The sequence below is a fragment of the Lissotriton helveticus genome, chromosome 3_1 (assembly GCF_964261635.1).
Source record: "Lissotriton helveticus chromosome 3_1, aLisHel1.1, whole genome shotgun sequence".
Lineage (NCBI taxonomy): Eukaryota > Metazoa > Chordata > Amphibia > Caudata > Salamandridae > Lissotriton > Lissotriton helveticus.
Genome location: NC_136061.1, coordinates 989,891,638 through 989,906,899, shown reverse-complemented (window position 1 = coordinate 989,906,899; position 15,262 = coordinate 989,891,638). Strand labels below are relative to the sequence as shown.

Here is a 15,262-nt window from a genome sequence, read left to right as displayed (position 1 = left end):
GCTGGCTGCTAAGAGAATCTAGGCCCCTGAAGCAATTTCTCTTGTCATTCAGACAAATGCAACTAAAAAACAGCTGACATACTGTCTCCAAGTGTTTAGGAGTAATGGTATCCAATTTAGTAATGCACCTTAAAGATCAGCAAAAAACAAAAATCATTGTTATACAGCATCCCTGTGTCTGCTTAGTATTAAAATAATGAAAACATAAAGGTATAAGACTTTTCTCCCAACAGTAAAAGGCCCCACTCGACTGATGTTGTCGAGCCTCCATCAACAAACCTTAGAAACTCTGCCTGGGTTTGATGCACAACATTAAACCATGAGCCCTGAATATGGGTTGACTGAGGCTATGTCTTCTTAAACGTAAAGCTCTAATCCAATGAACTGCATGCCACTTGAATGGTCATATTTGTACGGAAAGTAAAAACAGGGAAGGGACAGACAATTAAAGCAAAAAAATGCATGTTTCTCTATTCGATTAATACCTTTGTATGTACTTCACGGTTTGTCTTGGCAGAGAAGATTTTTTTGCGTCCTGAGTGAATAAGGAACTGGTCTGTTGACCAATTATTTCTCATGTTTAAGGTTTTATTATAGGCCTGGTGGTGCATTTCTTAACATAAGCTTTTTCACCAAGAACTGTGTGAAATTCTTAAAGAACTTTTATTATCTGAACTTTAGTTATTTTCTTTCATGCCAGAGGAACGTAGATTACCCTTTCACCGAGGTGCTGTTCTGAGAGGATAAAAGAAAAAGTAACTGGCATTTGTAAATCCTGGTGGAGTGCCCTATGACTAGTGTATGCTGCTGCTACTTCTTTCTAGAAATGATGAAATAATGCTTCCTTCTGCCTTGAAGGAAAGTAAAACCAGTGTGGTGAACGAATCTGAGAAAACCTTGGCTAACAATATAAAAAGAATGATATACCGTTGAAGGACAGAACAGTACAAAACAACATTTGAGTGTAATTTTCTCTTCTTTCTCGTGATTTGCTTGGGTATCAAAGATAATTAAATAGGAAGAAAAAGGGGAATCCACTACTGTGACATATGCCAAGTCTATTAGACAAACCAGCAGACAACGTAATCACCTAGTTAGAGAGCAGATTTTTTCATACAACTCGAACCTAATCATTTTCTCAGCTTATTCAGCAAAAAAGAACATAATTTCACACTTCATCTAGGAGGAATTAAAGTAATACCTTTTTAGGATGTCCTCAAAGATGACGTTCTTGTTGCACATGATTTTTAACCCGTCTAACTATTTAAGCTTTGTCCAAGTGTCGGATAATACATTATCTTTCTGACTGCAAGCACAATTACAGATTTCTTAGCTTTTTTGCTTTCCCTCCAGAACTAGTAAGGATAAGACCATCTATCAAAGCTCATAATTGTTGGGTCTGGAACAGTAAGCATTACAAAAAGGAACCAACGTGACTCTTCGTGTTTCTCAAAGTTTTCAAAAGGAACAAACTGGGCATGGGGCAGTATTGAAAGGCAAACATTTCTGGCAGCTTTTTACATCAACTTCCCAAACAAATTATGCAATCTTCCAAATATAGTTTATAAAGGATATAGATTGTTGGAACAGGGTGTACCCTGTTTGAATGATGCATCGTTCTGTAAATGACTCACTGTTGCCGGTGTAACTATGTACTTTTGTTTAAATGCATTAAATGTAATGATCTGTTTATTGTTGTTTGTGTTTGAGAGCCTCAAATTTGTGATCAATCAATCAATCAATCAATCAGGTCATTTATAGAGCGCGCTACTCACCCGTAGGGTCTCAAGGCGCTGGGTGAGGGGGGGGGGGGGGTGCCGTTACTGCTCGAACAGCCAGGTCTTGAGCTTCTTCCTGAAGGAGAGGTGGTCTTGGGTCAGGCGCAGGTCGGTCGGGAGTGAGTTCCAGGTCTTGGCGGCCAGGTAGGAGAAGGACCTTCCTCCTGTAGTCGCTCTTCGGATGCGGGGGACGGCGGCGAGGGCGTGGTTGGTTGATCTGAGGAGGCGCTTGGGAGTGTAGAAGTTGATCCGGTTGTTGAGGTAGCTCGGGCCTTGGTCGTGTAGGGCTTTGTGCGCGTGGGTGAGGAGACGGAAGGTGATTCTCTTGTTGACCGGTAGCCAGTGCAGATCTCTCAGGTGTCCGGAGATGTGGTTGCGTCGGGGGATGTCGAGGATGAGTCTGGCCGAGGCGTTCTGGATCCGCTGGAGTCTCTTCTGGAGCTTGGCCGTGGTTCCGGGGTAGAGGGCGTTGCCGTAGTCCAGTCGGCTGGTGACGAGGGCCTGGGTGACCGTCTGCCGCGTCTCGGTGGGGATCCACCGGAAGATCTTACGTAGCATGCGCAGGATGTTGAAGCAGGACGAGGAGACGGCGTTTACTTGTCTGGTCATGGAGAGGGAGGAGTCCAGGATGAAGCCCAGGTTGCGTGCGTGGTCCATCGGTTTGGGTGCGGTGCCCAGGGCGGGGGGCCACCAGGAGTCGTCCCAGGCGGAGGGCGAGGAGCCCAGGATGAGGACCTCCGTCTTGTCCGAGTTCAGTTTCAGGCGGCTGGTCGTCATCCATTCGGCTACATCTCTCATCCCTTCGTGCAGGTTGGCTCTGGCGGTGGCGGGGTCGTTGGTCAGGGAGAGGATCAGCTGGGTGTCGTCGGCGTAGGAGATTATGTTGAGGTTGTGTTGGCGTGCGATGGCCGCGAGGGGGCTCATGTAGACGTTGAAGAGGGTGGGGCTCAGTGAGGATCCTTGAGGGACGCCGCAGATGACTTTGGTGGCCTCTGACTTGTACGGTGGTAGGCGGACTCTCTGTGTTCTTCCGTCGAGGAAGGAGGTGATCCATTCCAGTGCCTTGTCCTGGATTCCGATGTTGCCGAGGCGCTGTACTAGGGTGCGGTGGCAGACAGTGTCGAAAGCCGCGGAGAGGTCCAGGAGGATGAGGGCCGCTGTTTCTCCGTTGTCCATCAGAGTTCGCAGGTCATCGGTGGCAGCGATGAGGGCAGTCTCGGTGCTGTGGTTCGCTCGGAAGCCCGACTGTGAGGGGTCGAGGGATCCATTCGTCTCGAGGAAGGCGGCCAGCTGTTTGTTGACGGTCTTCTCGATGACTTTGGCCGGGAACGGGAGCAGCGAGATGGGACGGTAGTTCTTGAGGTCGGTGGGGTCTGCTGTGGGTTTCTTGAGAAGAGCGCCGAGTTCGGCGTGCTTCCAGCTCTCCGGGAAGGTGGCGGTGTCGAAGGAGGTGTTGATGATGTCCCGCAGGTGGGGTGCGATGACAGCGTCGGCCTTGTTGAAGACGTGGTGAGGGCAGGGGTCAGTCGGGGATCCGGAATGGATGGAGTTCATGGTGCGGATGGTGTCTTCGGTGCTGATCGGGGTCCAGGTGCGGAGGGTGGTGGTGGGTGGCGTTGTTGCGGTTGTGGCTTGCGTTGGTTGGTTGTTGAAGCTGTTGTGTATGTCCGTGATCTTGTTGTGGAAGTAGGACGCGAGGGAGTTGCAGAGGTCTTGCGACGGGGTGATGTCATTGTTTCCGGCGTTGGGGTTGGAGAGCTCTTTCACGATGTTGAAGAGTTCCTTGCAGTTGTGTGCGTTGTTGTCCAGTCGATCCTTGTATGTATCAAGATAATCTGCAAACAGATATCCTTAGGAACTCTGTCACAAATGTCCCCTCCTGCTTTTTTACCCTTGCCCAAAATACAGTTCTTCCTGTCACATGCCTATTTTCCATCATTTAAGCTCTCACTTCCATCCTCGCATTCTCAAATCCTCCCTGTTATTGTGACTGCTCACTTTTTTCTACCCACAGTTCATCAATTCACACATGTTGCATGCTCTATATTATATGGAAATTCCATCCATTTAACTTTTAGGTCACCAATACATTTTCTCTACGTTTGACTTTAGATCGATACTCATATCTCCTCTATGCTACCAGGACATTCATTTCTTTCTTTTTTTTTTAAAGATTTTTATTTGCATCTCATAGGACAAGTACATAATAATTTGATCAGAAAAAACATAATAAATTCACTTATTCCATCAAAGGAGAAAGCAAAGCAACCATAATCAATTTTTCCGCAAAGTAAAACGTATCTTCAAGAAGAGGGCATAACTATAACAAAAGACATAAAGAGAGACAAAGAAAAAGGGAGATATCATGACATTATCAATCCCCAAATCCTTTCCACTTTCAGCTTAGCCGGAGTACCCAGTGTTGTAGCCAAAGCAGATTCCATATGATAAATTTCCTAACTAGGCTCCACCATTCCATAACTGTCGGCGGGTTGTGTTGTATCCAAGCCCTTGCTATTATTAATCTCGCACATGCGAGTACGATATTAAGTAAGTCAGTGTTAGTTTTATCCCCCCGGAATAACCGACAAGCACGTCTACAGGTGTCAAATCAATAGAGCAAGTTAATTTCGTAGACATAACTTCAGTCACATCATTCCAATATTCACCTAATTGTGGGCAGGAGAAAAACATGTGAGTTATGTCCGCTGCGCTCATATTGAACAGGACATTCATTTCATAATGCTCTTACCTGGTTATACAGAAAAACACAGAGGTAAGTTTGTAACAATTTGCTAATCTGAGAAGGTAGGCTTAAGTGTACTTCAGCCTTAGACTTAGAAGACTTTTTGGTATTCACATGCCTTTTGTCCAAAGGTAGAAAGCGACTTGTGTGACAGCATATGTAGTTTTAACTCGATACCAGGTGAATTTCCCACTTTTAAACCATTCATGTAAAAATGGGCTTGCGCTCCATTTGATTTCCAATTTTTTTCCATCATTCAAAAACAATTTTTCAAGTAAAATGTCTTCTTTGACACCTTTATAACAGAGTCTAGAAACTCCTTTCTCACAGAAAATACTCAGACTTTTGTAGTTCTAAATGTGTATTCGGTGTATGAGAATGTAGCTGAAATTATATTGTTCACATCCTCGAAAGGTGGACTTGATCTGTGCACACAGCCACTATTTTCCTACAATTAGTTTAAATGGAATACCCTGCCGACTAGGCTACTTCAATCAAACGCTGCCTTAGGTTTCTCAGTTACCTCATTTTACTTGTTCTTCTCAAATGCCCCAATACTTTGTCACACTCTTCCCTCTAACACTCAATCTGGCCAAGTTGCTTATCGTACTCACAGTCAATGTGAAAAGGCAAACTGACTATTTTGTTTTCACTGGGCATTTCCAAAGTCTATGAAAAACCTAGTACAAACAAGCATATTTATCATGACTTATGTATATATGGTTCATTAACGTTCTGCTGAGTGCTGTGGCAAAACATTCAACATTAATATGCAGTACAGCGTTACATATTCATTGTAATAAATACTACTGTACCTGGGGCGGAACTGAAGACAGGTAGTCAGCTGAGGGATCTTCAGCAAAGCCACTGCTATCAGAGTGCTGGCTGGCAGTTCTTGCACCAGAAAAATAATCTGTGAAACAAGTTGTATATATTACTTTTTGTGTTTTTGTTTTTCTACTGAAGTTGCTTTAATACTTTCTCTGCACAAAACATGCTTTAAGCTACATTTAATGCCAAACCTACTGTACTTCCCAAACATACACTAATACAAGCAGACGTGTACATTTTGTACTGTTAATGGAGGGGTATGTTCTACTATTCTGGATGGAGGGCTAGAGTTCAGTGAGAAAGGATAGACCTTGCTTAGAAAACTGCTTATCCACGAAGCTATTTAGTCTTGTAGCAAACTAACACTGAATGGTGGGGTGGAATTTCCAGAGTTATATTCCGGGCCTCTGAAATCATGCAGCAATAGGACCAAATCATGTGGCAGTGTGACTAACGTATGTAACAAGAAAAGGCTAATCATGTGGCGTTATGCTGCACATTTCTTGACCGTACTATTTTGTGATATTGACATTTAAACATACATTAATACTTTCTCTGCAAACCATTCACCTGATAAATACAGTGGAACTGAATATTGTAATCAGAAGCCAATAGATGACAGGTTACCATGCAGTACCATAGCTGGTGCTTTATTTTAATAACTTTTGCTCATTGCATCTAGAAACTATTTTTTGATGAAATATGCAAATTATGCACAAACTGCTATAATATGAGGCAGGTCAGGTACATCTACAACTATGCAGATAATGCTCAGATACAGAATTCCAGTGACCCTAATATTTCTTCTAATGTTTATCCAGAAATAGATACGCACCCAGACAGATAGATATGCGCAAGCACACAGACCTTAGAAACGGTGGTCCCCACAGAGCCACTAATGCAAGGCTCTCCAACCTTTTCTGTAAGAGCTACTTATGTTTAATGAAAATGATCCAGAGCTACTAATATTAGTGGCAAAATGAGAATATGCAGGATTACTACCAGAATGAATAAGGCATGTTTGCCAGCAGTAATGTGGGGCTTTATGTGCTATGACTACATTTGTAATACAGGATAGCCATGGCTGCAACGCCACATGATTTACCACTGAACCATCAGCTATAAACCTATTTTGGAAATTCAACCATTCTTCTTCAAACATCAGCTTATGAGTTCTGAAAATACACACATTATCATCTCAAACGTATGCTTTCCAATTCTGGCATACATACATTATTTCAACTAAGCTAAAGCTTCAGGTTTAATAGGCTGGACTGCACCCAGGAGAGCCTGGTACCGTTAGCTTGAGAGCAACCAGTAGCTCACGAGCTACTCATTGGAGAAGACTGCACTAATGCGTAACATTTTGTGGTCAAACTAGGTTTATTAGAATATAGATTCCTGCAATACATATTTTGACATTTCTATAAAGAAAACATAAATGGCAATTTTCTTACATACTCCAGCACTAAATGATTTATATCATAAGCAGTTCCTTCAGAGCAAACTGATGCAATAAAACAAGTTTCAATAATTTTTTTTTTTTTTAGGGATTTCTTGAACCACATATGGTCCAACTGTTTGCTCAGGCCAGGTTTAAGTGCATTAGACAGCTGGGGGCCCGAGGTCTCTAGGGTCTACCTTTAGGTTGAAGTGCTGAAAGGCTCACTGATTGATCAAGATTTCGCTTTTAAGTTGTTTATTTAAGACAAATAGAGCACCGAAGGTCATCCATTTCTAGACGTATCCTAGATCATAGCCCAAAGGGACTTTGTGCCCAGCGCAGACCACATTCAACTTGAATGCTGCATTCAACCAGAGCCAGTAGAGTTCTTTTAAGGCTGGTTGTACGTAATGAAAATTGTGGCAGTGGGGCATATTTAACCTGCTTGGTTTTGAGGCCTACTTTGCTGGCCAATGAATTTTTCTGCCTGGTGTAGATGTTACAGAAGCTTCACAGTTCACTATGGGTCATGCCAACTTTACCCAATGGCGTGTCTGGAGCAGTGGAGGATTTTCCAAAGTACAGCCGGCTGGCCTAAAAAAAAAGCAATACAATGCCCTTTCCCCTTATAATTCAAACATTTGGACCGAACATTTGTTACTACTGTGTGCGAAGGGAGGATTATTTTTTACGGTGGGTCTGGAGGGACTGAGTGGAGAATGCCGTTGGCAACAGGATAGAAGATCGATTATTGGATAAGGTCATTAGTTCTTGGCTTAAGAGGGCGGCTGATTTGCAGCTTCCATTATGGCTTCTAAAAAGGATACTACTATTACCCGCTCAGCACGCTGGTTCTCGCAGGAATTCGCTCAGGAAAGAGCAGCGTGCAAGAAAATGGAAAGAGTCTGGTAGTGTTGCTATAAAGAATCAGATAAAATTCACACAAAAAATGGCTCTGAAAAACTACTATAAAAATCTTAAGAGGTCCTGCGACACCTTTTATACGCAAAGTATTAAAGAGGCTGACAATGGCGGGAAGGAGATTTTAAAAATTGTTGCCAATGTTAAGGACTTCGAATTTATATCCCCCTCCCGCATTGAAACCTAGCCAGTCTTTATGCGCCTGTCTCAGTGACTTTGAGGATACACTCCTCAAAATGTGGTCTAATTTTATGGGGGTGAATAATGCTCCCGGGGGACCTGAAATACGTGACTTAGCCGGTTCCATTCCACACACTAAATTGTCGTCCTTCCAAGCCCCGTCCTTGGGGGGGAAGGGACAGCTTCTTTTGCATACTGCAAGTCAGGGTTTCCAATGGATCCTATACCTCCTTATATCACGAGGTCCATCTCTGATAATATTGCTCCATTATATCGGAAGCTATGTGTCATGTCCCTCCATTCAGGTGCTTTACCAGAAAAGAACTACATTTAATTCCTCTGCCTAAAAAGGCTAACGCAGACCCTGAATCCCTGGCTATGTTTTGACCAGTCGTTCTGCTCCCAGCAGCCTCAAAGGTTTTGGAAAGGTTGGTAAATCAACAATTTAACACCTTTCTGACTGAGAACAACTTGCTCTACCCTTCCCAATCAGGGTTTAGATCACACCACAGCAACGAGACCACATTATTAGAGGTTTATGAATCCATCCAAACCAGTCTGGAATCTGGTGTTAATGTGGCTCTGATGAGGTTGGGCCAATCAGCTGCATTTGATATGGTAGACCATAACATGTTGCTGTACAGGTCAGCACATCTAGGTATGACAGACTCTGCCCTAGGCTGGCTGGGCTCCTTCCTCGAGAGGAGTGGGCAGGTGGTCTTGATGAAGTCATATGCCTCAAGATGAAAATGGTTTTAGTGGGGAATGCCGCAAAGCTCCTCCTTAAGTCCCACACTAACATTTACATGTCACCTCTGGCATATTTGGTTGAATCATTTAACATCAAGGTCATCTCAAATGTAGGCGATACCAAACTCCTGCACACGTATGATGGGGAGTTCATAAATGTAAAGACAGGCGGAAGGCCAATAAATTGAAGTGCAACCCTGACAAAACAGAAATCTTCTGGTTTAGGTGGAATCCCCTCCCGGGATGGGCAGGAGCGTGGCCTGACATGGTTCCCCCTCTGCCCCCTCCAACAGCACTAGCTAGGAAGCTGGGCATCATGATTGATGCCCAACTTTCAATTAGGGTACAGGTATCAGCAGCAGTTAAAACGTGCTTCTGGATCTTTTGCATGCTGAAGAAGTTTCTTCATTTGCTTCCATATGGTGCCCAAGTCACAGTGTTCAGGTCACTAATACTTTCAGGACTGGTGTACGCCAATGCGTTATTTCTGGGTCTCCCGGAATATCTGATAAAGCAGTTACAAGTAACGCAGAATATGGCTGTCCGCCTACTGTATAAAATACTGAAATACAAGTCGATCGCTATTTCAGGAGAGACTTAATTGGCTGCCAGTTGGACAACATAACTTACAAAACATTGACTGACGCACCAAGCCCTCCATAACAAGGGACCCATGTACCTTAATGAAAGAATTAAGGAATACAGCCCTGGAAGATCCCGGTGTTCTAGCAAATGCCATAGTAATTGTAGTTCCCCGTTTTAAAAGGCAACGGAGGGGAAGCTCTTTCTTCACTGTAAAAGCAGCTAGTACGTGGAATCAGCTGCCTGAACATGTGAGGTCCCTTTCGGATGAAGTAAAAATTTAAAAAAGCACTGAAAACTATCTTATTCAGACTTTAGTGATGACTGGAGTCCACTGATCCTTGCCTCTGTTCCGCTATGAGTCGCCTAAACAGTACTGGGATGCTCTTTGAGTAGCCGCGCTTCAGAAGAACTCATCATTCATTCATACATAAAACAGTGTTGGGTGGGAGGGATTAGATACTTTTTGGCAAATATCAAATGTATTTCTAGTTTGACTTGGGTCCTTGCTGATCTGCTTGGTGGGGAGGAATATTTTCACAGACTTTCATCTCTAATTATCCATTCAAAGGAACACTACAAACCATAAAATACATTCATAACTACAACCCTACTGCAGGCGGCTCTTTGAGAAGATGTCGATGTCTCAGCTCTGTCTACATTGACAGCAACATTTTTGTTAGGGGATGAACAATGCATTATCAAGCCATCTCAAGGCACAGAATTGACTCTTCTGGATGTGAAAAAAGCAGATGGTTCAGCCAACAGATAAATGCTCATAGGGTCTCTTGGTAAGAAGGGTCCTTTCTACCACTTTTGATCAGGCTATTCTGGTTGAGTTACCTCATTCGCATCTTCAGTAGAGTGATCACCCTGCTGTGGGTGAATTGCTGATCTTGGGCAAGGTTTATTTTCCATCTCACCAGTTCATATAACTTTGTTAGTCCTTTATGTTTTGCTTCCATTTTCTCTACTCAAACTTATTTGTTAAATCCACTAACAAGATGTTATTTTATCTGAAGAGGTCAGTGACACTTCTACAGACTCTAGTTAGTTAAAGGGAATTGGTCTAGCCTCTTCACAAGCAGGTGATGGCTTTGTTATCTAGATTAACAAATATTGTAAACCAAGTCTTCAATAGCAATTTCCATGTTAGCTAAATAACCTGTTCAATATGTATGTCCCACTTGAGAGAGCGTTTCAGCCCAGTACCCACTGGGCATCAACCAAGGAAGTGACGACTAATGCAAGTACTGGCCAGTGAGCCTCAGAACAGTGACCTTACCACCTGTCAGCAGCTACACTTAGTACTCATTAAACACTCCTATCAAGGCAGGTGCAATTACTCAAATGAACAAACTTAACAGCTGATGAGGATAGGGTGATTAACTCGACCTTCTTCATCATTTTAATAAGGAAGGGGTATTTCAATAGGATACATGATATTTCGAATATGTAAAACCAGACCACTTCAAATTCATTGCTCATATCTTTAAGGCTCACCTTTCATTTCTATCCACATATCTTGGTCTCCACAGCAAGAAAAGCATGTTAAGAATCGTAACCTACTAGATCTCCTCAAGATCGGACCAAAAAAATAAACACACAATGAAAAGTGTAGTGCATTCATCCCTGAGTGTTGGGAGAATCGTCCAGTTTTACTACTAATGTGAGCACCACACAATAACACTGGCTATCGATTTTCATAAGGGAATGTTGGTTTTACCTCCAGTAAAACCAGCTTTGTTCACACAGTTTTCAGAATGTTGCATCTTTTCAAAGATGTTTAAGAGGTTCTCCTTTTTTTCGTTCCTGCTCTTCTTTCCAACATATATATATAGCCACCATTTTAACATATGTGGGACCACATCGCACTGGACTTGGCCTTCGTGCAACAGAAAATAGACGCAGGAGGCACCAGAGGTGAAGAGGGGTGGGTTTGCATGAGAGGCAACTTGTAGTGATCCTCTTGAAAGGTAAAGCTACACCTGGAGGCAATTTACAGCCTGGCCGGCTACAGTAAGTAACATTCTCAACAAGTGGTAAAGGTGGGAGATCAAGGAGTATCGAAGGGACCATAAAGACAGTTTTTGAGTAAAGGCGGATGGGCAAATAAAGCCTCCAACAGCTTGTGCCTTTGAGACTGCACAGTAATCTTCGGTTGAGGAATCACAATTTCGTAAGCCATTCCTCCATACTGTGAAGAATGGTTACAGATACATACTGCACAAACATCTGATAGTAAGACCTGAGAATCAGATATTAATGAGTTTTGGGTAGCTCTTGAAAAATGATTCTGAACAAGTGTAAATATTTGCAAATAACGGACAAAATGGATTTATCAGTGTAAGTGGATATTTTATTTATATTTTACAAAATACAATTTTAACTCTAGAATATTGTATTTAACTTGTAAAGGTTTATGGATCTCCTACAAGAAGAGCAGACTATTTTGAGTTGAACTGGAATCTATTTTGACTACTGAAGTTATAGAAAGTCAAATGTACAGTGATCTTGTTGCTTACCTTTGGCCAACTTGTGTCGCGATAAATGGCAAGGTGGTCCCTGTGTCGATTCCCCCTCGGTACTTTGAATCTAAAAAGTAGACAACCACTGTAAAATTGTAGCATTATATTATATGAAGCATGGCAAAATTATGGATATGTGATAAACAGAGGATGGTCATCGCTACCAAAGGAAAATGTACTCACCTGTTGCAAACTCTGTACTCGACTTATTCCCAAATGGCTTCTATCTGCTATATACGGTCCGCCACAACTGAGTTACAGAGCATGTTCCATGGTTTGAAAATGGTAACTCACTCTTGGTGGGTCTACTCACAACCATCTCTTCTTCCTTTAACCCACTGAATACCTCAACATCATAGATCTTCACAACTAGTAGCTACAGTTGCAATGATAAATAGAGCCTCTGACTAAATACATGTCTATTTAAGTAGCATTTTTTTCTCTGGTCTAGGAGTCTCCGATCCCAATTTGTGGGAGCATGAAGCACTGCACAGCAATGGATCATGAAAGCGGATCGTCACCACATGCAGAAATATATGGGGTACCTAAATGGCCATCTACGGAACGCAATGATGGGTGTCACTAAACAGAACATTAACAAATTAACTTAAAGTAAATTTCCCCCCTTTTTCCTTCTGTTTTCTTTCCTTAGTTTTTCCTTTCCTTCTCTCCATATAAAAAAGATTAAAATGCACTTGTTAAGCCTTTGTTTATATATTTCAAGTTCTTAGATTCATCGTTTATTATTATATGCTATGCTTATATCAAATGGTTCATATATGGGGTTTTTTCTTTCAATTTAACAGATTGGTGTATTTTTTCATATTTCTTTATTTTTCAATATTAGCTTGGATTGACTTATTTCTGTTCTGTTCTTTACTCTCTTTAATAAAGCATTTTAACCCAGACCTTGGACAAGTATGCCCTTTCTGACCACTCCAATAAATTACTTAGTGGTTGGAGGGCTACCAACCAAATGAACTATGTTATACACTCCTGAAGAAGACCCCCATTATTTGATGCATCAAGGTTCAAAAGGTTGACGTTTCTGTGCTTTGGCTGCAATACCACAATCGTTGATTTTTTTAATAATAGCCCGAGACTACCTTGTTAACATGCAGCAAGACTATACATCCAAACCTTTTGAGATGAAACGCCACTATTTTTGATTTACTTTGATTTCTCATATTAATCACATAGCCTTCACCTAAAGTTCATGTTGGATCTACAACTAACTTGGTTACTGATTTCTGAAACACTCACGATTCATTTTCAACATACTTTAAAACAGATCTCCTGTGGGCAGCACGAACTGACAAGTACTACAGCTAACATTTCCAAGTGGAGCAATTTTCAATGTATTCAATCCTCATTTATTTACGTTGTACAGACATGAGTTCTGTTGAATACAGTGTTGGCCCAAGGTTTAAAACGCACATGCTAGAAAACAGGGTGCCACGCAAAATGTCAAAGGGCACCTCACAGATCTTGTTTCTCATACTTTTTGAATGAATGTGCCAGAAAACTGATACATGTATCCAATGGAAGGCAGACAGGAGTTTTAGATGTATGCCAATGACACTCCAGTGGAGATGAACTTTGAGGGGGCATAGGGTATGTTTCACTCAGCATTTATTTCTAAAGAAGAAGATATTTTCTATTTCAATTAGCTCAAAACTAGAACAGTTGATGGTTGGCACTTCACCTTTACACCCTCGGGAGCCCTCTGATTTCATGCAATTAAAGTGTTTCTAGAATGAGAAATTCAAGAATCTAAGGGCCGTAATGGTCTATACCCTTTATAAGTGTGCACATGTACAACAGGTCAGATGAACCTCAGTAAGGCGGCATGAAATCTGTATGAAGCTGGTTGGGCCGTGTCAGTCTCTGAGATTATTCGGTCCTGGCATTCTGCCAGTTATGATGATTAAAACATTTCATTCAGGCTACAATAGGTAAGTGAGACCAAGAGGGGGCTTAGATCTCAGTCCTATGTCCAAGAAACGAATTCCCTGCATCATTTGGTTCCATAACATCCACAGTTGACCAAAAACTGGCCCGTGTTCCACAGACTTCAATCCCACCCAAACAAGTGAGTCCCCTAAAAGTCTGATCTTCAGAGGTTCGGAGGAAGAAACTCTACTATCACATGGACTGTCATGGAGCATTTACAGCAGAGTCTCAGGGCTCTGACAAGAACAAGGGGTAACAATAACCCAGTCAGATATAATAGGGTATTTAGGCTACAGATTCGTCAGCAGCAGAAACTACTGGGGATACTACTAGGTGCATGCAAGATGTCAAAGTACAGACGATCGAGAATGTATGAACATGAATCTTGAATAGATGGAAGTGCTGATCTCCAATGGCTGTGTTCCCACAGTAAGTCTGATTTTGGCCCTGAGCAGTTGTGTCATATGCACTTTTCATCTGAGTAAAGTCAGGCGCACTCTTTTGAAGGATATCGGGCAGGCATCTCAGTCATGACTGACTCCAGGTTAGAGCACGGTAATTATATCTATGTCTCCATTTGCTTCCTCATCAAATGCAAGTTATGTAAAATCATGCAGCCAGTCTTCTTAAATTGGCCCCCAGATTCTGCAGCTGCTTCCGCAAAAATATATATACTGTATTAAACTAAAAGCCTAATAAATACTTCCCTCATCGTAAACTCTGCTCTGCCAGTCAGTTTCTCCTCCATGGATATGCTGCATGAGAGGATGTTCTTTTTTCAGTACAGTCACCAAAAACTGACTAGCTGATTCAAGCTCTCCACAAAACCTCATTCCATCCTCTTTTGTGACCATTTTAAAACATATCCATGGAGCTCTTCCTAATTTCAGTTTATTGAAGCCAAGAGGCTCTCAGGTGATAGAGCGCTCCACAATTCTTATTTCCTTCCACATAAGATGTGTGCCATTTAGTTAGGCCTTTCACATGGGACATCTTATATTCACCCCAATATAACAATGCAGACAAGACAATGAATTTCCATCAGACCAGGAAGTGACATCACTGGATCTCCCATCATCCACCTACAAAAGAATGAACATCACCAACCCACCAGACCCCTGCGTTCTGCCTCACTTGCACTCATTCCTCTCATCCGCAAAAGCTCTCATCTCCTACATCACACCCAAGACATGGAGTGATCTTCCTCAACACATCAGAGCCTCCTCCCAACTTCTTGAGTTCCGCAAGAAACTGAAGAACTGACTTCATATTCGCACCTTAGATACCCCACACCTGCCAAAGTGCCCGGATGCCCTCCTGGGTGATTAGTACGCTATACAAATCAATATAACATATTAATGAATATTGATGCATTTAATGTAGTGGTTAAATACTCTTTACATGGTGTGTTATACTGCAAAATACACAATGCGCATTTCGACTTCTGAGAAGTTAATAATTTAGGGTTGAGACGGACACATTTTCAGGAAGATCAGCTACAACAGGTCAGCAGCGTGCCGTGAACAACAAAATGTTTTCCGCAAGTCCA

At 42.3% G+C, this 15,262-nt stretch overlaps 1 protein-coding gene across 1 annotated transcript in view; it reads right to left on the bottom strand.

Annotated features, from left to right (window-relative positions):
* Positions 1-15,262, bottom strand: part of ITPRID2 (ITPR interacting domain containing 2) — a 207,673-nt gene that overhangs the window by 100,419 nt on the left and 91,992 nt on the right. The window contains exons 9-10 of the mRNA XM_078681472.1: positions 11,758-11,827; positions 5,340-5,437 (exon numbers count right to left, since the gene is read on the bottom strand). Of these exons, the coding sequence (XP_078537598.1) occupies positions 5,340-5,437; positions 11,758-11,827 (168 nt within the window). The remainder of the gene's footprint in view (positions 1-5,339; positions 5,438-11,757; positions 11,828-15,262) is intronic.